The 24,824-nt window shown below is 42.1% G+C and overlaps 1 protein-coding gene across 2 annotated transcripts; it reads right to left on the bottom strand.

Moving 5' to 3' along the window:
* Positions 1–853: 853 nt before the first annotated feature.
* Positions 854–24,531, bottom strand: RNF19B (ring finger protein 19B). 2 transcript variants are annotated; one of them, XM_061388755.1, is made up of 9 exons: positions 23,742–24,531; positions 12,344–12,549; positions 11,020–11,164; positions 8,544–8,706; positions 7,774–7,888; positions 6,387–6,527; positions 5,255–5,462; positions 2,671–2,802; positions 854–1,690 (listed from the first exon to the last, which is right to left on the bottom strand). In XM_061388755.1, exons 1-9 carry the CDS (start codon positions 24,359–24,361, stop codon positions 1,222–1,224), a joined length of 2,199 nt encoding a protein of 732 aa, XP_061244739.1. In that variant the 5' UTR covers positions 24,362–24,531; the 3' UTR covers positions 854–1,221. The 2 variants fall into 2 exon arrangements, with proteins under 2 accessions (XP_061244739.1, XP_061244746.1); XM_061388762.1 differs by having other exon boundaries at positions 11,020–11,161; positions 23,742–24,530.
* Between the last annotated feature and the right edge of the window lie 293 nt (positions 24,532–24,824).

The following is a 24,824-nucleotide window of genomic DNA, read 5'->3' as shown; positions in this document are numbered from 1 at the left end:
GTCTCATGAATCTTTTAATTTTTCTGCTATACTATGTATGAACATTCATTTCTAAGACCATTATTCTCGACAGAGCCAAAACCAAGGAGTAGCTCAATTCTGACAAATTTATAAGATGAGATAAAATTAAATATGCTGTGATTTTGATGGCATGTCTCCTCTCTCCTTTCATTACAAGTTCTAGTCAGATTCCTTTGTCCCTTACTTAAAACTAGATTGGCAAAACTAGAAAGTTGTTTTTTGCAACAGGGAATGTGTACTGGAAAGCATAACAAACACCTAGGTATTGCTTGGTGATTAAGCAGAATAGGTACATTTCTTCATCTAGGAAGAATCCTCTGTTCCCCAACGTACAACCATGCAACATTCACTGGGATTTCTGAAGAGCCAGTAGAACTGACACCCCTTCCCTCCTTGGAAGCACATTTCTAACAGTGAGTATAATGCAAAAAGGGGTAAATACAGCTTAACAGGAAAACTGCACAGCTGCCTCTAGAGGGCATCTGACTGACTCCAGCTAATTCTTCAGTCTGACTACACAGTCCAAGACAATCTTGGCTTTGCTTTCTGTCATGCTAGGAGTCGTGGGTTTATATATGAATGGCACCCCACTCCAGTACTTTCGCCTGGAAAATCCCATGGACAGAGGAGCCTGGGAGGCTGCAGTCCGTGGGGTCGCAAAGAATCGGACATGACTGAGCGACTTCACTTCCTTCCAGTCTGGTTAGAATACCATCTTTCTTCCCTGGGATTAGGAAAGTTCAGATTTATAGACTGTTAAAGATGTAGTGGTCTGTTTCAATCAAACACTTGGCTCTGGAGGACTATCCAAGCCAAGGAAAATGAGAGGAGCTGAATTACGACAGAAATTTTTATTTATTAAAATGTGTCCTTCAGTAATATGTTAGCATACATACAATATACACACATACATCTGTACACTCTTTGACACACCTCACGGATTGCCACCATAAGTTTAACCAATAAATTAAAACTAAAAAAGGGTAGGGGGGGCGAAGGAGATGTGGGGATGCATGGAACTAAGGGCAAAATTTCCATGTTTCATCTGGTAAGAAACTGCAAATTTCTCAGAATTTCCCTGGGGAAAACCTGTGACCAGAGAATCTCTGAAATAAAAGTACAGAAATCCCTGCCCCCCAAAAAGATTCCAAAAGATGCAGTTACAAGTGTGCTTCTCAAAACAGGAGCATTCATTCCACTTCATACTCTGGCTTCTGCATCTTCTGGCCTCAAGATAGTCTTGCCCTCAGCTGGGGCAGAGAGGTTCATATGGGCACTTGGGCTTGGTGCACCGGGGGCTCTGGGTGTTGAGGGGCAGGCTGCGGCTTGGGAGCGAGGGGAGCCACACTCATCTGAGGTGATGTCTGGCACGTCATCTGACTGTGTATCAGAGCTCTCAAGGTCACTGCGGATGCTCTCGGGCTGGGCCAGGCTGATGTCCCAAGGTTTGCTGGCCAGGCAGTCTTTCTGTTCACAGCTTTGGTGTTTGCAGGGGGGGTCCTCTTCACCGTTGCCACTGCTGCCGGAACTACCACCGCCGCCTTCTTCTTCATTCTCTGCCATCTGTGCATGAACATGGAGTGAGTCCTCTGTACTGCTGCCACTCACTAGCTGATAGTGACTTGGTTTGGCTTCAATGTCCACTTGGATTTCCATATTGTTGCATTCTCTGTGGAGACAAAATCCACTTTGCTGAATCATGCATGGGTCATGCTACACCTGTTGGTAAAAGCAGTTTGTGGGTTCAGGATTAGAAAGTCCAAAAAAATAGGTAAATAGTAGACTAGAGCTCACTTTTAGAGAAAATAAAATTTAATCTAGTACTCAAATAAGATGGAGAAGAACAATGAGATCTCCTTGCTGATTTAAAATACGCACACAAACATCTCTGACAATTTATTTCTTTTAAAATTTTTATTGGAGTATAGCTGATTTACAATGTTGCATTAGTTTCTGCTGTACTGCAAAGTGAATCAGTTATACCTATACACATAGCCACTCTTTTTAAAGATTCTTTCCCCACATAGGTCATTATAGAATATTGAAAAGAGTTTCCTCTGCTATATATCCTTATTAGTTATTCTGCCAATTTCTTTAAACAACTAAAAATGAGCTTCCAAAATTCAAGTAAGGATCAGAACCTCACACTATCTTCCTCAAAATATGAAAGTGAAAGAGTCACAGCTTTTTACTTCTCCGCTACAATGAGAAGAAACCAGAATCTCTCCAGTAGGGAGTGCTGTAATCACACCATACCAGATACACGAGCTTCTCAAAAATAGAGAAATAGGCTACAAGGAGCCACGTCAAGCAAGGATCAACGTAAGAGCAGAAACCATAGAGCCACAGACATCAGTGAATACCCATCTAGCCTGTTAAGTTCCATGTGAATAATTACACTGTTAAAACAGCCAAAAAAAAAAAGAAAAAGGAAGAAAAAACCTCTAAAAATCAAGTGCTAACAAGAAGAATCAATCAAGAGATGCCAAACACTCCCATACCAAGAATGTGCTCAATGAATTCACAGGGTATACACACCATGTATCCCACTGTATGGTACACAGAGCCCTAACATGAGGCATTGAGCTTCTAGGGCCAAAACTCAACCAAAAAATGCAACTTCTCCTAGGCATCTGACTGTTCACATACCTGTCCTGTGGGTTGTAGGAACTGATTATGGAACCGGCCATGGCACGAGTGCTTGCGTTGTCGCTAATTGCACCAAGACTGGCTGTGTCTTTAGGGAAAATTTCCTTTTGGACATCGGCTTGGACTTCTAACCTGTGTAAAGAGGGGACGTTTAAGTTAATATGAGACCTGGGTATTCCAAGACAGTCTGCTTCCTGGCACATACCTCTTACATTATTCTCTTGCAAATTGAGTTGATCTGATCTTCTCCAAATGCCAAATAGCTCAAAGAGATGCCCACACATTTTCTCTCTTAAAGTTATCTTTTGAAATCGTCCCCTCCTTTCCATCCCCACCGCTACTGCTTAACTTCAGGCTCTTAACAGCTCCCGTGTGGGTAACTGCAATTGTGCTGTCTCCAGTAGCCATAAGTTCAAGTCAAACAACTTTCAGATCAGTGCCAAAGTGGATAATAACCTAATCAATCTAACAGCCCCTCTCTTGGCTCCCTCTTGCCATTGGGCATTTAAGGTCTACCTGATCTGCCTCCAAGCTCTGTTTCCAGTTCCACCTCTAACCACAGATCCTAAATCCTAATCACATTGGATTTTTCCCCTTACACACCTATACACATTGTATACCTCTCTGACTTTGCATATGCTAGTCCCTCTCTTTGAAGTTTCCTTTCTCTATGTGACAAATTCATACTCAGTTCTTAACAACAAAGGAACCATTATCTCCCTTCCTTCTTCCGTCAAACCACTTTCTGCAAAGTGCTTCACAGCAACTACCTATGTATTAAATCAATTTACACATCTCTCTCACACTCAGTTGTGAGCTCCAAGAGGAGAGGCCACATCTCATTTACACTTTACCCTCCATGTCTTCCATGTACTAGGAACTTAAACATTCAGCTTCAAGGACACATAAGAGTCAGCCTCCAACAACGGCAGCAAACTTTCCCAATGGTGTCTCAGGGGACCCATAGCTTTTCCTATCTTGGCTCCAATATCATTTGGTTGCACATTTAAGTATTTCCTCATAATGGGTTTCACAGTCAAACCCATCTGACTCATTCACTTCCTATAAAAGGCTTTCACAGAACTGGAACAGCTGGCCTGGCTAAGCTGCAGTTTCAGCAAGTCAGTCCCCAATTATGTCTGCTTATTTACAGGGGTGTTGGTTTTAACAAAGCACAGCAGTGAATTCTCCAGCATGTGGAGGCGGGATCCCCTAACAAGAGAGAACCACAGTCAGGAGACACCAACAGGTCAGCAGCAGCCTACAGCTGCACATTCAGTCAACCTCCAACCTGCTGTCTGAGTCTCTGCTCTGCTCCTCCAGCCTTAGATGCCCTTCAGGAATGTGCCTTAGTCCGGGAAAATGAGGCAGTGTAGTGGGAAGTGCACTGAGTCAGAGACCTGGGTCCTAGTTTCAGCTCTGCCATAGATCACTCTCAGAACTGGAAGAGGCCTTTCACAAAGGCCACCTCCTTGGGTGGTTCCCAGAAGCTGGTCTGTGCAATGGTTATGCTAGAATCAGCTGGGGAGAATTTTCAAAACAGAGATTCCTAGGTCCCACTCTGGGAGATTCTAATTTATTAATTCTGGGATAGGGCACTGCAATCTATTTTTAAAAGGCTCTCAAGCGAGTGACACGCATTCAGGTGTGGGATCCAGCCCATCTGCCAACTGCTACTTGACCTCCTAATAGCCAGTTGGCCCTCTGGTCTCACTTCAAATACTTCCAGAGGTACAGAGCTCAGTATCTACTGATATAATCCATTCCTTCTTTGGACTTTGTACAGATTTTTCCTACAGTCACTGTAATGAAACAAAATTTGTTTCCCTCTAGCCTCTGCCGAATCATCTTAATCTATCTCTTGGCATGAGGCAGAAGTCTTAATCCTTCTTTCCACTTCAAGGCCCTTCCGATACCTGAAGGTAAGCATCTCCTCTACCTCTGTACCTTGTTCTGTATCACCTTTACCCCTCCTCAGGCCTCTCTTCTCCAGTGCATTCAAATAACTGCTTCTCACGTAACATCTGCTATGCTCCTCTGAATGTGTTCTGTTTTATCTACCTGGTGAAACAACCAACCAAGTCACAACCATTTTAGTCATAAAGACTTACATATTCTGAACACAAGTGTATAGAATTGATTTTTCTTATCAAACGGGAATCAGAACAGGAAGGTTATAAGGTCACAGTACCAATAAGCCAACAAGATACAGCATAAATGCTGTTCAACTAAAAGCCAGTGACAAGCCTAATGGAGGGCACAGTCTTGGGAATTCTACAAAAATGCATGCTGCCCCTTCCTAAAAGAGGCAGCCTAACACAGTAGAGGGAGGATCTGAAGTCAAGATTATTCTTTATATGGAGTCACTATGGTACAGTGGGAAGAAAAACAGAATTTTTATGTTGTGTCACTCAACCTTTTTAGCCTGTTTTCTAATTGCAAAAGTTAAAAAAAAAAAACCAAAACCCCATTGATGATTAGATTAAAATGAGATGCTATATGAGACGTGCCTGGTACAGAGAAATGGCTCAACATGATATGTTACTTCTTATAATTCCAACTAGTTCTGTCAGAAATCGCTTACCTGCTGTATTTTCCCTTGCCACTGGAAAGAATGCCACCACTCAGTGTGCCCCCTGAGAGGGCTGCAAAGCTGGCTGTTTCGCTGTATGGACCTTGCATAACACTGAGTCCATCTGTAGGGCTTCCACTGGTGCTCAGTACGCTAGTTAGACCTTCAATGCTGCTTTCCCCAATGCTGGGATTCTTGAGGGCTCGCCAGGCATCTGCCACTGGGGATGGAACCAAACATCACAATTGAAGATAGCACAACATCAAAACAGGGTCTGGCATCTTCTTGCAATGACTCTTTAGAGTAGAGAACAGTCATATAGAAAAACACTCATTTATTCACTTAAGGAATAGCATCTACATGCAGCCACCATGTATCAGGTATTTTAACATATGCTCACATTTAATTTTCCCAAGAAATAGGGACTAGTAACCTCAATTTTAGATGAGGAAATGAAAGCTTAGAACTAAATGCCTTGTCTATGGTCAGTCACACAATACTACCATGTGATTCTGAGTCCACTATTCTTTCCATTATGCTACAGATGCCACCTAATCAAACATAAATATTTCCAAATACATTTAGGTCATGTGCTGATTCTAGTAGGAAGTCTGAAAAATCTCTGGGGATCTCTGTGTCTCAGGCTAGTTAATATGGTAAAGTGGAAACAATATCAAAGCATAAGTCAGAAGACCTGCTACAGTTCCAGCTCTTCAGAAGTTCTTAAACCCATTTAACAGATGTTGAGACAAAGGCATAAAGAAGTTCCAGTTAATCGGGGATAATAACAGCCCTAGTCCTCTCTCTTCAGAGCTGTTGTAAAAACCAAGTGAAATAATAACTGTGTAAAGTCTTCTGAAAATTATAAAGTATTGTGCAGATATAAGACTTTATTATACTTATATAATTTACTATTACCAGCATATTTAAGAGTTACTTGGAGTACCTGCCACACAGAGGCAAGTACCAGAGGAATTAACCTAATAACTCTGGAACAAAGAAATTAAAAGCTAAAAATACTTTACCTCCTATAAAGCTCATTATCCAAAGTAATCCAATGTCAATCTCTCTGTAAAATGTGCTGAATTTCACTGACTTTTATCTTGTGTCCCATAAATTCAAAGGGAAATGAAAATTCTTTTACCTGTGATTGGACCATCATCTTCATCAAACTCAATTTTCACTCCCTTTCCGTTGGCTGTACTAACTCCACAGCCACCTCCTCGACAGAGAGAAATAGGCACAACCCCATAGACATAAGCCAGCATGATAGGGACGCCAATACCTGGGAAGAGAAGGAAACACGTCAGCAAGCCATCGGGTTGCAGCTGTCCTGAATTCTCCTTCCCATAGGTGAAGACAGACAAACCACTTTATAAAGGGTCAAAGAAAGAATATGACTGTGCTAAAGACGCAGCCTGGTCTAACAGAATGACGACTGGACTTAGAATCAGAAAGGCCTGGGTTAGCATCCTGGATTCAATTTACCAGCCATTACAACCTTGGACATGTCTTCCTTGGGCTGCCAAAGATCAATGCATGCATAGGGCCCAGCACAGCACATGTATGTTGCTTTCGTTTCCCCACTTCCCTTCATTGCTGAGATGCTAATCCCAGAACAAATTAATAATCAAACACGAAATAAGTGACTGAGGGTTTAGGATCCCTGCCCCACCCCTGAGTGTTAATTCTAAAATCTTACTGCTGTGGAAGGCAGAAAGGCTTAATTGTTAAGAGCCCAGACTCTGAAATCAGACTGCCCTGATTCATGTCCCAGCTAACGGGACAACTTACTATACCTTCTGTCACAACTATGCTGTTGTGAGGATTAAATGAATTAATACAGGCAAACCCTCAGACCTGCTCCTGGCAAATGGAGTTATCTTATTATTATTCTAAAACAAACCCTCATGCCTCCCAAAATACTATGAGGCATTAAGTATATAAAAATTTTGTTTTGTGGGTTTTATGGCAAGTGGAGAGGGAAGAGAAAAGGTGAAAACCTAGGCCTTAAAGTAATATCCTTTAATTCAACCTTTTTTTATGTGCCAGATGGAGTTCTAGGTACTAACTTAAGAATAAAAGATCCCAAACTCTGATACTTTAGCGTGGCTGATAATAATAACGAAAGTGAAGTGTTATTTGCTCAGTCATGTCCGACTCTTTGAGACCCCTTGGACGGTAGCCTTCTAGGCCCTTCTGTCCATGGAATTCTCTAGGCAAACATACTGGAGTAGGTTGCCATTCTCTTCTCCAGGAGATCTTCCCGACGCGAGGATCAAACCCAGGTCTCCCACATTGTAGGCAGGTTCTGTACCATCTGAGCCACCAGGGAAGCTTGATAATAATAACAATAACAGTGCCTACAAGAGTTAACTCCCAAGGTGGGTCTGACATAAAAATGTAGGAGCCTCCAGAGGTGAAACATCTGGCCAGCTGGCTAAACTGTGAGGCCAGAAAGCTGACTGGAGTAGGTGGGGTGGGGTGAGGCCAGGTGGTAGAGGGAGTCGTAATCTTGGCTAGCTTCTTACCAACGCTAACCGCAGCAATGACAGGGGATGCGATGACCGACAAAGTCACTCCTCCTGTGATCGCCAAATTCCTCTTATGTTTGGAGGTTTTCCTTCCCTCATACCTGCTATGAATCTAAGAAGAAAGAAAATACCTGTCAGTGAGTTAGGACATCAATCTTTTTGCTGGGGAGAAAAAGGATAAGTAAATATTCCCTTATAAGTTATCTATATTAAAACATAGTCCCTCATCTCAAAGAGACATCTTTCTCACATTTTAATCTAACTCAGACCAGGAAGGTATAGTTAAGTTGCTCAGTCGTGTCTGACTCTTTGTGACCCCGTGGACTGTAGCCCACCACGCTCCTCTGTCCATGGGATTCTCCAGGCAAGAATACTGGAGTGGGTTGCCATTTCTTCTCCAGAGGATCTTCCAGACCCAGGGATCGAACCCAGGTCTCCCGCAATAGAGGCAGACGCTTTAACCTCTGAGCCACCAGGGAAGCCCCAGGAAGGTATAAACTAATATGAAAAAGTTAATACAAGAGACAAGGTAGGGGAATGAAGTAAGCATTTCAACCTTTAAGTCACTGAGACAAACCAGGCCCAGGATGTTAAAAAGAACTTTTAGATCTCTTGGGGGTTTATGAAAATCCATCTAAGAAATTAATGTTATTATTCAAGAACCAGTTGGCTTTTAGGCAGCTCTGAAATATAAGCTCCTCCCCATTTCCTTCAAAACTCTACCAACAGATCTGAAGATGGAAGAGGGACAGAACTCAACATCTTACCTTCCTACCAACATAAACAGGAATGCCGATGACCATGGCAGGAATGGCAATGCCAGCAATGAGGGAAATCCCCACTGGAGCACCAATCAATGTGCCCAGCTGCCACAGAATTTTCTTCTTACGGCTCCATGGCTTCTTGCCCCAGAATGTACAGCCAGAGGGGCTGCAGAGGAAATATGCCAAAGTTAATGTCAATATTACAAATGCTGCTATTGTTACCAGAGAGTTTGATAAGAGCAAGAGTTAATAGTTATAGAAGGTTATAAGAAATGAATATATTGCATGAGGGGAAACTATTTAGAGTTCTGGCTCTTTATTTTTTTTGTAAAGGCAGGTCTCTAAACTTGAAACCTCTTTTCCATTCTTTTCTGCTGAACTCCATCCTCTCTAACCCACCAAAATGAACCTACTTCTTTGTGTGATACTACACAGGAACCTGTAAGTCTATACACTTGACATCTCATCCAAACATTTTGTATTCTGCAGTGAAGGAACTCTCTTTGATTTGCATAGTTTTCTTGGCATATATAGATACTGCAAATCATGTTCCTGGGATAAGATATAAAAATATTTCATCACACCCTTTACAGCAGTTTCATACTCTGAGTTTGCCCACTTTTACACTTAGTCGTTCTGAGTCCAGCCATTTTTGTTTACTCCCTTTGTGCTGTCTTTTCTACTAGACAGGGTAAGCAATTTTGAAAGTTAGGGGTCACGTCTTATGTACTCCTAGGTCCGTAATAACTGGTATACTGTAAGTACTCAAATGTTTGCTAAATTGGAAATGAAAGTGTTTCATCTACACAATGAATGTTAAATTTGTAAATATTACCTCCTTCAGGACAATATTTCAATGACTACTACATCCAAGGTACTGTAAAAAGGTTAACATCGGCCTAAGATTCATAATATAGCTTAACAAAATTAGACATGTAAACGAAGTAACAGTCATAGTGTTTATAAAGGAACATGTAAAGAATGTCAGTAAAGAAGAATGAGGCAGAAGAAGCTGGGGGAAGGCATCACAGATGGAATGGCATTTAAAGTGGCTCTTGAAGACTTGATAAGAACTGAACAGGTTGAGATAAAATGGGGTTGCTGGGAGGTGAGGTGATTAGAAGGCATTCCAGGCAAAGGAAAGAACATGAACAGTCAGGGAGCTAAAAGCACAGAAGAGACACAGATAATCTGGGATACAGTATGTATGAAAGCAAAATGGAAAAAAGTAAAAAGTATATTGGGGCCAGACTGTAAAAAAAACCTTAAAAACCATCCTAAGGAAGTTGAACTCTATCTGGAAGGTAAGGGAAAACAGTCACTGGAAGTTGCTGAGCTGGAGAAAAACATGATTGGAAGGGTGTTTCAGAGGAAGTTTTTATAGCTTCCTTATGCTGTAATGGCATCTGGTCCCATCACTTCATGGGAAATAGATGGGGAAACAGTGGAAACAGTGTCAGACTTTATTTTTTGGGCTCCAAAATCACTGCAGATGGTGACTGCAGCCATGAAATTAAAAGACGCTTACTCCTTGGAAGGAAAGTTATGACCAACCTAGATAGCATATTAAAAAGCAGAGACATTACTTTGCCAATAAAGGTCTGTCTAGTCAAGGCTATGGTTTTTCCTGTGGTCATGTATGGATGTGACAGTTGGACTGTGAAGAAAGCTGAGAGCCAAAGAATTGATGCTTTTGAACTGTGGTGTTGGAGAAGACTCTTGAGAGTCCCTTGGACTGCAAGGAGATCCAACCAGTCCATTCTAAAGGAGATCAGTCCTGGGTGTTCTTTGGAAGGAATGATGCTAAAGCTGAAACTCCAGTACTTTGGCCACCTCATGCAAAGAGATGACTCATTGGAAAAGACTCTGATGCTGGGAGGGATTGGGGGCAGAAGAGAAGGGGACGACAGAGGATGAGATGGCTGAATGGCATCACCGACTCGATGGATGTGGGTTTGAGTGAATTCCAGGAGTTGGTGATGGACAGGGAGGCCTGGCGTGCTGCAATTCATGGGGTCGCGAAGAGTCAGACATGACTGAGCGACTGAACTGAACTGAATGCTGTAATGAGAGGACAGATGATGTCTCTTTGACATCCTTTACCCTCAATCAGTAAGAGATGAAGATTATAAATAAAAACAATGGACCTACTGTTTTTATGGTCTTGTTCTCTTACTGATTTACGTAAAAGGATGTCAGAGGGAAGGGTGAGATGAACTGGGAGAGTAGGACTGACATACATACACTACTGTGTGTAAAGCAGAGAGCTAGTGAGAAACAGCAGTATAGCACAGGGAGCTCAGCTTGGTGCTCTGTGATGACCTAGATGGGTGGGACGGTGGAGGCAGAAGGGAGGTTCAAGAGGGAGGAGATATAAGTGTACATTTTAGCTGATTTATTTACTTCATTGTACAGCAGAGACTAACACATTGTAAAGCAATTATACTCCAAAAAAAAAAAAAAATTATTCTCATCTCACCTGAGGTAATGCAAATCTGAGATCTCTTTCATACAAAGCCAACAGAATTCACAGCCACACACTGCACAGGTCATATGATTACAGCTTCCATCATTCATCTTGATAATGTAAGCACTGCATCGTGGGCATGGCTTGATGTCATCTGCTGAGGGGAGGGAAGAAGAATGGGTAGAAAAATACCCCTATTTAAACCTAGTTTGGTTTTATTATTCCCAGGAGTATGCATAAGAAATGAGACAGTCAAGAATTTCTGACTGAGGATTCCAGATTGTGCAAACCCACTTCGCTGGAAGGCTGGCTACGTCTAGACCTCAGGAAATTTCATAAAACGGATCCTGTCTCATATTGAGCTGCCTATCCCCCAAACTGGCATCTTACACAGCACGTGAGCCACACTCTGAGCAGAGAGACTTCCCTAGGGAGAAAGATGGTTCCAAGAAAAATGGAATTTCAGCAGTCAATAGGCTGGCAAATTAAAAGCACAGTTCTACAGGAAGAACAGTCTGTAGCCTGCATTTGGTTTTAAGTCTTGAAAAATCTTAGTTCAGGAAACTCCTTTCACAGGTTCAACAAGTATTACTGTGGTTTGTTGTTAACACACTCCACAGCCTCTTGCCATGATACTTTAAAATTCAAAACCTAAAAACACTGTGTGTGCTAAGTAGCATACACCTGGTAATTTTCACAGCAAGCTAGGAACTAACCTATTAAAAACAAAAAGGAGATTAGGTTGTGCCAGGAAAAAGTGATTGGTAAATCTTTCCTACTAGCTTTTCCCAAATGACATCAGTGAAATAAAGCACATTTATAAAAGTTAGTAAGCCCACTGACATTTTAAAACAGGTTTCCTTTGACATGGCAAGGTTGAAACTGAATGTGTGATATTTCTCCTTTTAAGGTTAATCATTAATCCATACTAACATCATTTGCTTTCCTCAAATCTGTACCCTACTTCCAAAAACAGTGATGTACTTAAAGCTAGTAGGAAAACAGGATAGGTCTAATACTAAATGTCTTTCTGCTCATGATGAAAGGACTGAAAATGCCCCCAGCAAAAGTACCTAACTGCTCTCCAATTTGAGACATATTACTAAGAAGGTAGAAACTACAGAATTCAGTTTTGCTTTATTCCAATTCACCTGGGTTGGACAGCCTATAAACGGCCAGAGAGAGAAGCTACATATTAAATATAGTATTGAGAGTATTAGCAAATAGTTTCTGCTTTCTAATCCTTGAATCATACATTAAGGTAATCTCTCCCAACTTTGGGCTCACATTATGAAATATCAAATAAAGAGACAAATGAGACTACACCAACTTATACCTGGTCCAGATTCTTGTCCATAACTGAGACCTGAAGTGTGCTTGGTGCGGACTCGCAATGTCTGTGCCCTCTGCTGACGGGCCATATCGCATGTCTGATTTGGATGCCATATTTGCTTGCAGTGGTAACAGAACTCAGTCTGGCAGCCTTCCCTCTCACAGGTCAGCTTTGGGCAGCTGGCACAGCCATAGGCAATAACTGCATACCTGGGTAAGGAAATAGGACAAGATATAAATAAGCTAAGACATTATGCATTGGTTCCAGTGGGGTAACACTGTTTGGTGTACCCCACAGTTCATATGATATAGAGGAAAGAACACACATATGTGTAACACGCACGCATATTCTGTGTGAGAAAGTTCCAACCAGAGTTTGAACCCATGTCCCCTGCAGTGGAAGCACAGAGTCTTAACAACTGGACTTTCAGCCTGAATTCCTAGCATGTATTCAGTCATAGTTTAAGCTGCTTTGGGAACAGTTTGTCATAGCAAGTTTCATAAATAAGGGTACAAAACTATTTCCTTTCGATGGTTTGCTATATTTAGAGAAATCAGAATTTATTTAAAGGACAGAACATTTGTATAATCAAGAACAATAGAAAAAACTAAAGCAAGTATACTTTTAAAAAAACTGTGGTATAGTTCATGTACAATATTATATGTTTCAGGGGTACAACAATGATTCACAGCTTTTAAGCTGTATTCCATTTATAGTTATAAAATTTTGGCTATATTCCCTGTGTTGTACTATGTATCCCTGTAACATTTTAAGACATAGTAGTTTGTACCTCTTAATGCCCTGCCCCTATCCTGTCTGTCCCATATCCCTCCCCTCTCCCCCAAGGGTAACCGCTAGTTTGTTCTCTATATCTGTGTGTCTGTTTTTTAATAGTCACTAGTTTATTTTTTAGATTGCACATATAAGTAATACCATCTATATTTTTCTTTCTCTGGCTTATTTCATTTAGCATAATATCTTCTGGGTCCAACAATGTTGTTGAAAATGGCAAAATTTCATTTTTTATGGCTGAGTAGCATTCTATTGTATGTGTACACCATATTTTTAAAATCCATTCATCTGTTGATGGACACTTACGTTGTTTTCATATCTTAAAAGTGAAAGTGAAAGTCACTCATTCATGTCCGACTCTTTGTGACCCCATGGACTATACAGTTCACAGAATTCTCCAAGTCAGAATACCAGAGTGGGTAGTCCTTCCCTTCTGCAGGGATCTTCCTAACCCAGGGGTCGAATCCAGGTCTCCTGAATTGCAGGCAAATTCTTTACCAGCTGAGCCACAAGGGAAACCCAAGAATACTGGAGTGGGTAGCCTATCCCTTCTGCAGCAGATCTTTCCAATCCAGGAATTGAACTGGGGTCTCCTGCATTGCAGGCAGATTCTTTACCAGCTGGGCTATCAGGGAAGTCTTATATCTCGGCAACTGCATATCTTGGCAACTTTCATATTTTGGCAACAGCAAATAATGCTGTTATAAATGCTGCTATAAAGGTGCATGTATCTTTTTCAACTGGTGTTGGGTTTTTTTTTTTTTTTTTTCAGATAAATACCCAGGAATGGAATTGCTGGGTTCCAGGGGCTTCGCAGGTGGCACTAGTGGTAAAGAACCTGCCTGCCAATGCAGGAAACATAAGAGACACAGGCTCCATCCCTGGATTGGGACGATCCCCTGGAGGAGGGCAGGACAACCCACTCCAGTATTCTTGCCTGGAGAATCCCATAGACAGAGGAGCCTGGCAGGCTACAGTACACAGGGTAGCAAAGAGTTGGACATGACTGAAGCAATTTAGCACGCATGCACACATGGTAATTCTATTTTTAATTTTTGGAGAAATCTCCATACTGTTTTTCATAATAGTGACACAATTTACATTGCCACCAACGGTGTATGAGGGTTCCCTTTTCTCTGCATCCTTGCCGGCATTTGTTATTTGTGGCCATGTTGATGATAGCCATTCTGAGAGGTGTAGGTAACATCTCACTGATTTTAATTTGCATTTCTCTGATGATTAATGAATGATGCTGAGCATCTCTTCATGTGACTGTTGGTCATTTGTATGTCTTCTCTGGAAAAATGTCTATTCAAGTCTGCCCATTTTTCAACTGGACTGTTTTTGTTTTTTTGATGTTGATTTGTATGAGCTGCTTATATATTTTGGATATTAACTCCTTATCACTCATATCATTAGAAAATATTTTCTCTCATTCAGTAGGTTGTCTTTTTGTTTTGTCAATGGTTTCCTTTGTGGTACAGAAGCTTTTAAGTTTAATCAGGTCTCATTTATTTTTTTTAAGAAATACTTTTTAAAAAAATTACTTATTTTTTTTTTGGCTGTGCTGAGTCTTTGTTGCTGTGCACAAGCTTTCTTTAGTTGCAGTGAGTAGAGGCTCCTCTTTACTGCGGTTCGGGGCTTCTCACTGTGGCGGCTTCTTTTACTGCAGAGTACACTCTCCAGGGCATGGGCTTCAGGAGTTGTGGTATGCGGACTCAATAGATGCAGCTCATGGGCTCAAGAGCTTGGGCTCAGTAGTTGTAACAAGTGGGCTTGGTTGCTCCCGGGCATGTGGAATTTTCCAGAACCAGGGATTGAACCCATGTCCCCTGCATTGGCAGCTAGATTCTTATCCACTGGACCACCAGGGAAGTCCAAGGATCATTTATTTTTGCTATTGCCTCTGCTTTAGGAGACAGATGAAAAAAAAAATACTGCTACAATTTATGTCAAACAGTGTTCTTCCTATATTTTCTTCTGGGAGTTTTATGATTTCAATACTTTTTCATTTTTAGGTTTCACAGTGAAATTGACCTGATGACAGACTGAAAGACAATTGAAAGCTCATTTTATCTTTCCATAATTTTTTCCAACTTGAATGTACACCTTGAAATATCTTCTTTCTTGACAGGTTCCAGAATCCAAGAATACCACTCATCAGTCTTATTAATCAACATGGAATATGGCGATTATTTCCTCCTAATCCCTTCTGATAAAATATTCTTAGTTATGAAACACAATTCAGAATCTATCAGCACCAACCAGAATTAACTGTTTCTTACAATTCATGTTTATTTAGCAAGAATTATTTTCCTACAAACAATCCAATGTATTTACAACTATTAGCCTTTCTAACTCTAAAAATCTCAACTAAATGCACAGGCTACCCTAGTAAGTGGATGCATTTAAAATAAGAATTAAAAAAAAAAAGTAATTTAAACAAACGAAGAAGGGAAGACAGCAGTAGTGAAAGTTCAAACAATTTTTTTTTTTTTCAAACAATTTTTAAACAAGTCAACGATTGCAGGCTTGGTGTTGTCATCCCCTATTCCATGCTCTCCTCCAACAGCCAAAGACCTCAAACAACTTAAACAAAAGAATAATAGCATTTTCTTAGATCTATTTTACAGTTTGCTTATTTGATTGTACACTAGATATTTATGACAGCAACTTAAGTTCCAGGCTTATCATAGATTCTGCAAGTTGATTTGAGAATGACACTGAAAATATCAATGACAAGGTTTCATCTATGTTACACAATACAGGCTGTATTAAAACACTTTTCAAAAAGAGCAAAGTGAGTTCAATGTATAAATGCAAATGATTCATATCCTGTAGGAGTTCTGAGCAAATTTATCCCACCTAGTTGCAAAATAACTACTAAAGATAAACAACATTTTTCTTGAAGAAAGTGATTTGCTTGCTATTTTGTGTTAAATAAGAAAGGTACTAGGTGATCTCAGAAAAAAGTATTAAGTCAACTTCAGACAAGACAATACAAATTAGACAGATTGCCAGTCAGGAAGCCTTTGAACATTTCATGATACATTTCTACCTCACATAGTGGGAGTAATATTTATTAACAGATTTTTCTTTTTCTTTTTTTTTAAAGAACATTTGATAGGACTGACAATATCAATTTTGGGTGTGGAATTCTGAAGGAAGTAAAATAACCTCAAATACTCATGAACCTACAGCAACCTATTATTGTGACACAGAATTACTCAGGGCACGAGACTTGGCATTCCGGTTTTTGGGTGCCTGGTCTAGGCTCTTTGCCCCTGACTCATACTGCATGACACTGAGCTAATTAAAATCTCCCAACTTTAGATTCTATCCCTAAAATGGAAGTATAGGTGCTTGCCGCTTTCAAGTGTAACTAAACATGTTTTAAAACTGCATTTGAGATCTTGCCCTGAAAGTTATGGTATAAATACACAGCACATGTTGTCGTACTTCCTGGCCTTTGCATATTCTATTCCTTTCTGCCTTGAAATGCCCTTTGCTTACTTCTTGCCCTGGCAAATACTAATCTGTTTAAGAACCAGCTCAAATGTCATCCTTTCTATAAAATCCACTTAACCTCTCCAGGCAGTTGGTTGCCCACTTCCTGTCTGTGCATAATTACTTCACAATACTTAACACATTATACAGTAAATATCTGTTTTTATGTATGCTTCTCCCAACCAGACTAAGCAAGAAAAAATACCAACCATTTTTTAATCTCCAGGGTCTAGCACACTGATTCATGCTTAAAACACCTGTTTTGAAGGAATGATATAGAGACCCTCTCCTCTTTGGGTTTTTTATTTTACCCAGGTCTCTTCTCTTGGGCCATTACATTTCCCTAAAGCAATCTTTTAAACTTATCTATGTATCTATTGGCTTTCTATATGCCAATTATTGTAACTTAATCCTAAAATTCTGTATAAGCCCTTTTGAGGAGTAAATTCCTATATTCTGAATAGGGCAATCTCCTACTCTAGGTAGTCAAAAAAAGAAAAGAAAAAAAAAACTGTTTTGTTCTTTCTCTTCTCTGGCCTACATTGGATCTCTCTCCTACTCTGCTTTCTTAGCTCAACAGAGCATTCAGGTTTGCTAATTAGAAGCTAAATGTAAGGTCTAGGAAATTACATGATGCCAAGAAAACAGAAGCATCCTTTCTCCCTCTTAAGTTCATACAACTTATTAATTCTGTCAATTTGCCATCTTCAGAAACATTATAATGTGACAGGCTAGACCACAATACCTTACTCTAGCCTGGGGGGATGGAAATCCCATTAGTATAAATTTGATTAAGTGCCAACAAATCCTGGTAGTTAAAGAAATGTGTTCCTATATTATGTCTATACTTCACTGTTCCAGGCCATGTAACTTCTTTACAAACAGACTCTGAACATATATAAGGGTGGATGACACAGGCCGAGTGAGCCATACTATCACTACCTTCCTTTTTACTGCCCTAGTTCAAAACCATGTCATCTCTTGAACAGACAACTGTAAGACTATCTGGTCTGCTTATTCCCTACTCCAATCCAAATTCCAATGCCAAAAGTTTATCTATCATAATGTTACTCTTTTGCTTAAAATCCTTCAAAAAAAAAAGAAAGAAAGAAAAAATTCCTTCAAATCTATACTTCTTTGCATGGCATACTTAGACCTACCAATTTGAATCCAGTCTACCTTTTCAGATCAATCTCAAGTCACTTCCCAGATCATGCTCCCCACACTGCACATCCAGAGGCAAACCAAATTAGACCGCAGACTTAGTCCTGAATTTACATACCTCCACGCATTTGCTTGTAACATTCTGGTTTAAGACGCCTAATTTTCTCTACCCTCATCTTTGTTTGAAGTGAAATGAAATGAAGTCGCTCAGCCGTGTCCAACTCTTTGCGACCCCATGGATTGTAGCCTACCAGGGTCTTCCATCCATGGGATTCTCCAGGCAAGAGTACTGGAGTGGGTTGCCATTTCCTTCTCCAGGGGATCTTCCTGATACAGGGATCGAACCCGGGTCTCCCACATTGTAGACAGACACTTTTACCGTCTGAGCCACCATAAATTTCTACTCATATTCTTCAAGCCCTGATTAGGTATCACCTCCTCCATGAAGTCTTTAGTGACACAATCATGCAAAACCTTTCATTCATCTTCTAAGAACACTTGTATTTTCTTCAATATCTATTACACTGCATTTATAACTATCTGTCTGTCTCCTCCACCAGGCCAAACATCCTGTCAAGAGGACCATGTCTAAGTTCTTTTTGCAATACTCAGACCTCATCTAAGGTTCAACACCATATGATTCCGAAAAGGACCGCTGATTACCTGTCTGTCCTCTTCTTGCCCACCCTTGTCTTATCTGTTTCTCCTCTCAAAACTGTGGTGTTTGTATTCTTTACCTCCATTATCAAAAATTTAACTACTCATACCATTCTTTTGGGACCTAATTGAAAGACTTTGTTCAGAATTGTAGAAAAAGTTGGAACATAGATATCTTAGTCTAGAAGAGCTCTCAATTTACTCAGAGCACAAGATTTAGTGTTAAATAAGGACACTAACAGAAGACAGGCCAGAATAACTGTTAAAGGAGCTCAGAGAACTACAACCAACCAAAGTTTCAGGTCTGCTTTAAAGATGTCATCAAAAAACAAAAACAAACATGTTTCTTTACCCTGCATATTAGCATTAACAAGATTTACAGTGTATATCAGAATTGTTTAAAGGGTCTAAGGAGCTCAGAAATAAGGGTTGCTTTATTTTGTTCAATCCAACATTTCCCAAGCTTATTCAATCCCAACACATTTTTCTTTTCAATAATACCTATACCCTGAGGAAATACTGATGTAGGTGAAAAATAGAAAATAAGATCAAAAGATGGTTGGAAACCATAAAGGCTCTTAAATCATAAGGATAGATCATATAAATAATATGTTCTTAAAGACATAAGAAGTCATCTTATAGGTTAGGTATGAGCAGTTTTAAGCAGGCGACTGATATAAAATGTTCTGTTTTAGAATGAATACTTTGGCAAATATGAGAAAGATACATTGGGCTGGAAGATGATGTAAATGGTGGATTGTAGGGGATACAGAGGTGCAAAAATGAAGCTAAAGAGCTAAATTAAGAGAAAAGATTCAAGAAAGCTTCAGAAAGGAAAAATCCTCCCTCACTGACTGAGAAATCTGTCTTGCTCAGGGAGCTTACTCTTCTCTCATAAATGTATTAGGGACAAACAGAAGCTTCCTGTTTTTGAGATAATTCAGTCCAGTTGTCTAGGAAGGCCAATAGACAATACTACCTTCTGGGAACAGGTATGCAGGGGGACTCTGCAGGAGACAAAGGCAGCAATGAGAGGCTGAAGTGGTGGACTGCACAAAGAATTTAGGTCAAGACAGTCTTATCTCCTATTCATCTGTACAGAAGATCTGCCCCCTGTATGCCAGGAAATATTCTGTTGTCTCCTTTGCCAAACCCTCAAGTCTTCTAGGACAAACCTAGATAGTGTATTGTCGAAAAAGGTCCATATAGTCAAAGCTGTGGTTTTTCTAGTAGTCATGTATAGATGTGAGAGTTGGACCATAAAGAAACCCAAGCCCTGAAGATTTGATGCTTTCCAACTGTGGTGCTGGAGAAGACTCTTGAGAGTCCCTCGGACAGTAAGGAGATCAAACCAATCAATCCCAGAGGAAATCAACCCTGAATATTCATTGGAAGGACTGGTGCTGAAGCTGAAGCTCCAATATTTTGGCCACCTGATGCAAACAGTTGACTCGATGGAAAAGACCCTGATGCTGCGAAAGACTGAGGGCAAGAGAAAAAGGCGGGTGACAGAGGATGAGAAGGTTGGATAGCATCACTGATTCAATGGACTTGAGTCTGAGCAAACTCAGGGAGCTAGTGAAGGACGGGGAAGCCTGGCGTGGTGCAGTTCATGGAGTCGCAAAGACCTGGACATGACTTAGTGACTGAACAACAACAACAATCTAGAGCTTCTGAAAGATTTAAAGACAGGGCACTTGAGAGGAAAACATTACATGTTTACATGATTTGGAGGTTTCTGAAAAGACCCTGTGCTTAAGTAGAGACTCTAAAGGATAGCAGATCAGTTGTACTATTTATCAACTGTGAGACACTGGGTCCCACACTTAAACTTCTCTGAACTGCCTTCTCCTTTATCAAATGAGTTTACCACCATCTACCTGCATAAAACAGTTACAGTCTGAAGATTATAAAGGACTATAAAAATGTCAGTTAACTGTATTCTGAATGAATTTTATCTCATTTGAAAGCATGTTTTAAAGGTTATACTTGGTGGGAATTGCCTGGTGGTCCAGTGGTTAAGACTCAGCAGCTTTCACTGCCATGGCCTGGGGTTCGATCCCTGGTCTGAGAACTAAGATCCCACAAACTGTGCATGCACAGTAAAAAAAGAAAAGAAAGATTACCTTCAGTAATACTGTACTTAATAATATTAATGTAAAAGTTTTCCCACAGAAATTGGTTTCCTTATTTATGAATATAATAAAATTGTATTCAAGTATAGGAAAAGAAAAATTCAAGACTTTTTTCTATGTTCCAAAAATATTCATAAGCAAATAATCTTTTAACATATAGTGCTTTTATCATGAGCAATCACAGAGAAACTAGTGATCAGAACTCTGTAAGATCACTCATATGCTCCCCTCACCCCACCAAATAGACACACACACACACACAGAGTAAAGAACTTGATAAATTTGGCTGACAGAAACTTGATCTGTGGTCAGTAAGATGATCAGGTATGAGAAGAAATAACTGGGGTCTTAGGCTTCTCTTCTAGTTCTCATCCATGACTTTTATCTGACCCAAAAGAACAACAGTTTGATTAAAACAAAACAACTATTTTTCTCATGACATTAAAAAGAGATGGCAAAACCACTGGCCACATCCCCACCTATTTGAGAAGTGATAGAAATACAAAGTTACTCCCTGTTTATCTAATATCTTCACCTGAATTCTCAAAACACTCTGAAAATATCAATTAGGCCTCTCAAGGAAGGAAAAGATTAGGCCTATATTAGATAAGAAAAATAAAAGTAGGTAAGAGGCAGTTAACAAGAAGAATCAGAAAAGAAACCAGATTCTAGCCTCTTTGGCTCTCTCAATGTTGTAGGCCACACTTGATGAAATGACCCAAACAGTAGCATCCCCAATAATGCTGATAAGCTTGTGCTTTCTAAAGCTTTGAGAGAAAAGCATACTGGCCTTGGTTGGAATTAACACCAGTGTTCCAAGCCTGGTTCCACCACCCACTAGTTGTATGACCCTAAATAAGTCACTCAATTCATTTAAACTTCAGTTTCCTTATCTGTAAAACTAGATCAAATGTATCTTATTATGTTGCAAGGAGCAAATTAAATTATGTATGCCTGGCACATGGATACTCAGATGCTAGTTTGCTTGCTCTCCCTACACTTCACCTTCTTTAAACCCACAGATTTAAAAGTTATATTAAAATTGTTATAATTTTTTAACTAATTAAAAAAAAAACTCTGGATGATAATATGATAGTAATTCAATACTTGATTAATATAAAAATGGCCTAATACTTTAATAACTTCCAAGTCAGGAATGGTGTAGAGTTATCATCAAGATTGTAAGTTAATTCCTGTCCATTTTAATTGATGTGAGCAAAGACAGAGATTGACTCAGAGAAATAAACAAAAAGAGAACTTTCCCAGAAATAAAATGTCAGTGATCCCACATTTCTCAGTTAAAATTCAAGGAAATTCACATCTCAAAAAGGAGATAATATGAGCCAAATTTGGTTCCAAAATGAACCAAATAGTGTTCTCTTAAGTAAATATTCCCTTAGTTCAGAAAATAGATCAATACTGTCTGTAAAACTTCAATACCACATAAATTAACCTCTTAAGGCTAGGAAGACTACCAGATCTCCAGATAAAAGCAAACTTTTCCAAGGGCCTACAAGGTTTTTTTCTGATACTTATTATTAATAACTGAAAGTGAAAGTGACCTACCATAGACAAACACCTCAACCTTTGACCACATTTCAAAGTAATTTAGAAACCTCATCTCAGTGAGCTTAAATAACACATACATTCTAAATAAGTTTGGCAGAATAGAAAAATAATAAGAAATTAACTCATCTTACCCCCCTAGACATGGGCTTCCCTGGTGGCTCAGACGATAAAGCGCCCGCCTGCAATGCGGGAGACCCGGGTTCGATCCCTGGGTTGGGAAGATCCCCTGGAGAAGGAAATGGCAACCCACTCCAGTATTCTTCCCTGGAGAATCCCATGGACAGAGGACCCTGATAGGCTACAGTCCATGGGGTTCCAAAGAGTCGGAAACGACTGAGCAACTTCACTTTCACTTTCACCCCGCCTAAACACTCTATGACAGCTTCTTCTGAAGGAGACAAATGGCAGCATCATGGAAATCATGAAAGAGCCTTGATATATAGGCTAGTTCTTTTGAAAGAAAAGAACATACAGCTTTTTACTAGGAGTCCCTAGCCCCTTTCTGTCCTCAAAACATGACACACAAGAATAAAATGATCCGGCCAAGGTCACAGAGCAGGTAATGACACACTCTGATGTCCCTCTTTCCTGCAGGCAACCATTTATGGGATGTTATTATTAACTTACTATTACTGACAGTAACACAATCAGATTTTTAAAAGTAAAGGGTGGGGGCGGGAGGCGCCGGGGGTGGGGTGGGGGGCTTTCCACTGAATTCTCTAGATGGCAAAATCTGGTGGTATTAAGTCTCTGCATCTACACAGTGCAACATCAAGAACTCAAGATCGGAGGAGTTGGGAAACCACATTTTCTCTTAATCATATCAATCTCTGGGCATCCTTCTCAGTGCCCCCATTGCCTCTCTGGACAAAGAAAGGGTCTGTCCACTCCACACCCTGCCCAAGGCAGCAGTGTAAGGACCACTGGGGTGGCCACACAATAGCCAGGCACAGAAGACACACCACAATGCCCAGGTTGCCCCCAGAGCGCTGCCAGTGAGCTGTCCTTTCCCGCTAGAGCCATTTCAGTCACCTGCATCCCAACTTTCAGCAGTGGTGGTCTCAGCAAGAGCACACCTTCTCCTGCAACGCTGCGAAGTTTGCCCCTAGTCAACTGGACACACCCCTCCAAAGTGCTGCCCTTTCAGAATGATGTTCTTATTCCGTCCTTTGCCAGATATCCCCTCCCTGTCCTCATTCAGAGATACCCGCTTCCTCTGGAGAGGGGCGTTCGCCGGACCAAAAACAGCCTCTGGCTGCCTCCTGACTTGATGGACAGCTCCCTTCTTACCCACTGCTCGACCCCCACCTCAAGTCCTCAGGCAGGGGTTGGGTACTGGGTGCGTTCACCTCACCCGTCTGGGCTTGCCAATGGTTACCGGTTACCCGCCGTAACTGCCGCCTGGCCTCCCTTCCTCTGGTCATCCCTCACCTCTCCCTCCACGCTGGGACACGGACACACACACACACGGTGCGTGGAGGACCGCCCCTCACGGCCGGCCACACGCAGGGTCTAGCCTTCGGCCCCAGGTCCCCTCCGCCGCGGCCACCGCCCCAGGGCCACGCCCCCGCGCTCACCCGCAGTCCGGGGCTGGGCACCAGCGGCAGTCGGGGTCCGAGGCCAGGTAGCGGCGCAGCATGAACTCCTCGTACTTGTGCATGAGCGGCGGGTCGGCGAGCAGCAGGCGGATGTCGTGCGGGTTGAGTCGCTCGCTGCACTCGGGGCAGCTGATGGGGACCCGGCTCTCGCTGATCTCCAGGCGCAGGTAGTGGCGGAGGCAGTCCCGGCACGAGCGGTGCGGGCAGCTGAGGAGGCGCGGGGCCCGCTCGGGCGGCAGCCGCACCAGGCACAGCGGGCACTCCACCTCCTCCGGGCCCGAGCCACCGCCCTCCGCCGCCTCCTCATCGTCTAACCCGGGCCCCACTGTCGCCGCGGCCTCCGCCTCGGCCTCGGCGGCTGGCTCGGCGGGCAGCGCCTCGGGCGGCGAGGCTTGGGCCGGGGTGGGCGGCGGCGGCGCGGCCGGGGGCGGCGGCTCGGCCTGCGGTTTGGCTCGGGCGCGGCGGCCACGGGCCGAGGAGGAGAAGACGCTGTGGAAGGTGAGGCGCCGGCGCCGGCCGCCGCTGCGGCACTTGGGGTCGGGCGCAGCCGCGTGTAGCGATGTAGAGCGCGGCGACTCAGAGTCTTTTTCAGAGCCCATGGTCCCCAGAGGCCGAGGGGCGAGGGGCGCCCAGCGCCACCACAGCTCCCGCCTCAGCGCCCCCACAGCCGGCGCCCCGGCCGCCGCCGCCTCAGCCGCCCTCCCAGAGATAGAAACCGAGCAGTACGGACGAAGTGGTTATAAAGCCTCCGCCCCGCGCGCCGATGCCCACTGCGCAGGCGCTTCGCGGAGACACCTCACAACCCGCACCGCCCATGCCGGAGGGAGGGCGCTGGGCGGGGCCGAGCCGGGTGGGGCGTGCTGGGCGTGCTGGGGCCGAGCCCCGCCTCCTCGGAGGGCAGGTGACTCCAGGGCCGCCATCTTGAGAAGACGGTAACTCAAATAGTTTACTCGGCCTCTTTCGTCAAGATCATCTCCCTTAGCGGCATCGAACCTGCGGCAGAGTTTTCGGTTTGCCTTTCCTCGAGGTTGGGCCGACTGCTGCTTCCAAAAAATGATATTT

Source organism: Bos javanicus, chromosome 2 (genome assembly GCF_032452875.1).
Source record: "Bos javanicus breed banteng chromosome 2, ARS-OSU_banteng_1.0, whole genome shotgun sequence".
In the NCBI taxonomy this organism is placed as follows: domain Eukaryota; kingdom Metazoa; phylum Chordata; class Mammalia; order Artiodactyla; family Bovidae; genus Bos; species Bos javanicus.
The sequence above is the reverse complement of the archived record's forward strand: the minus strand, read 5'-3'. Positions and strand labels throughout refer to the sequence as shown.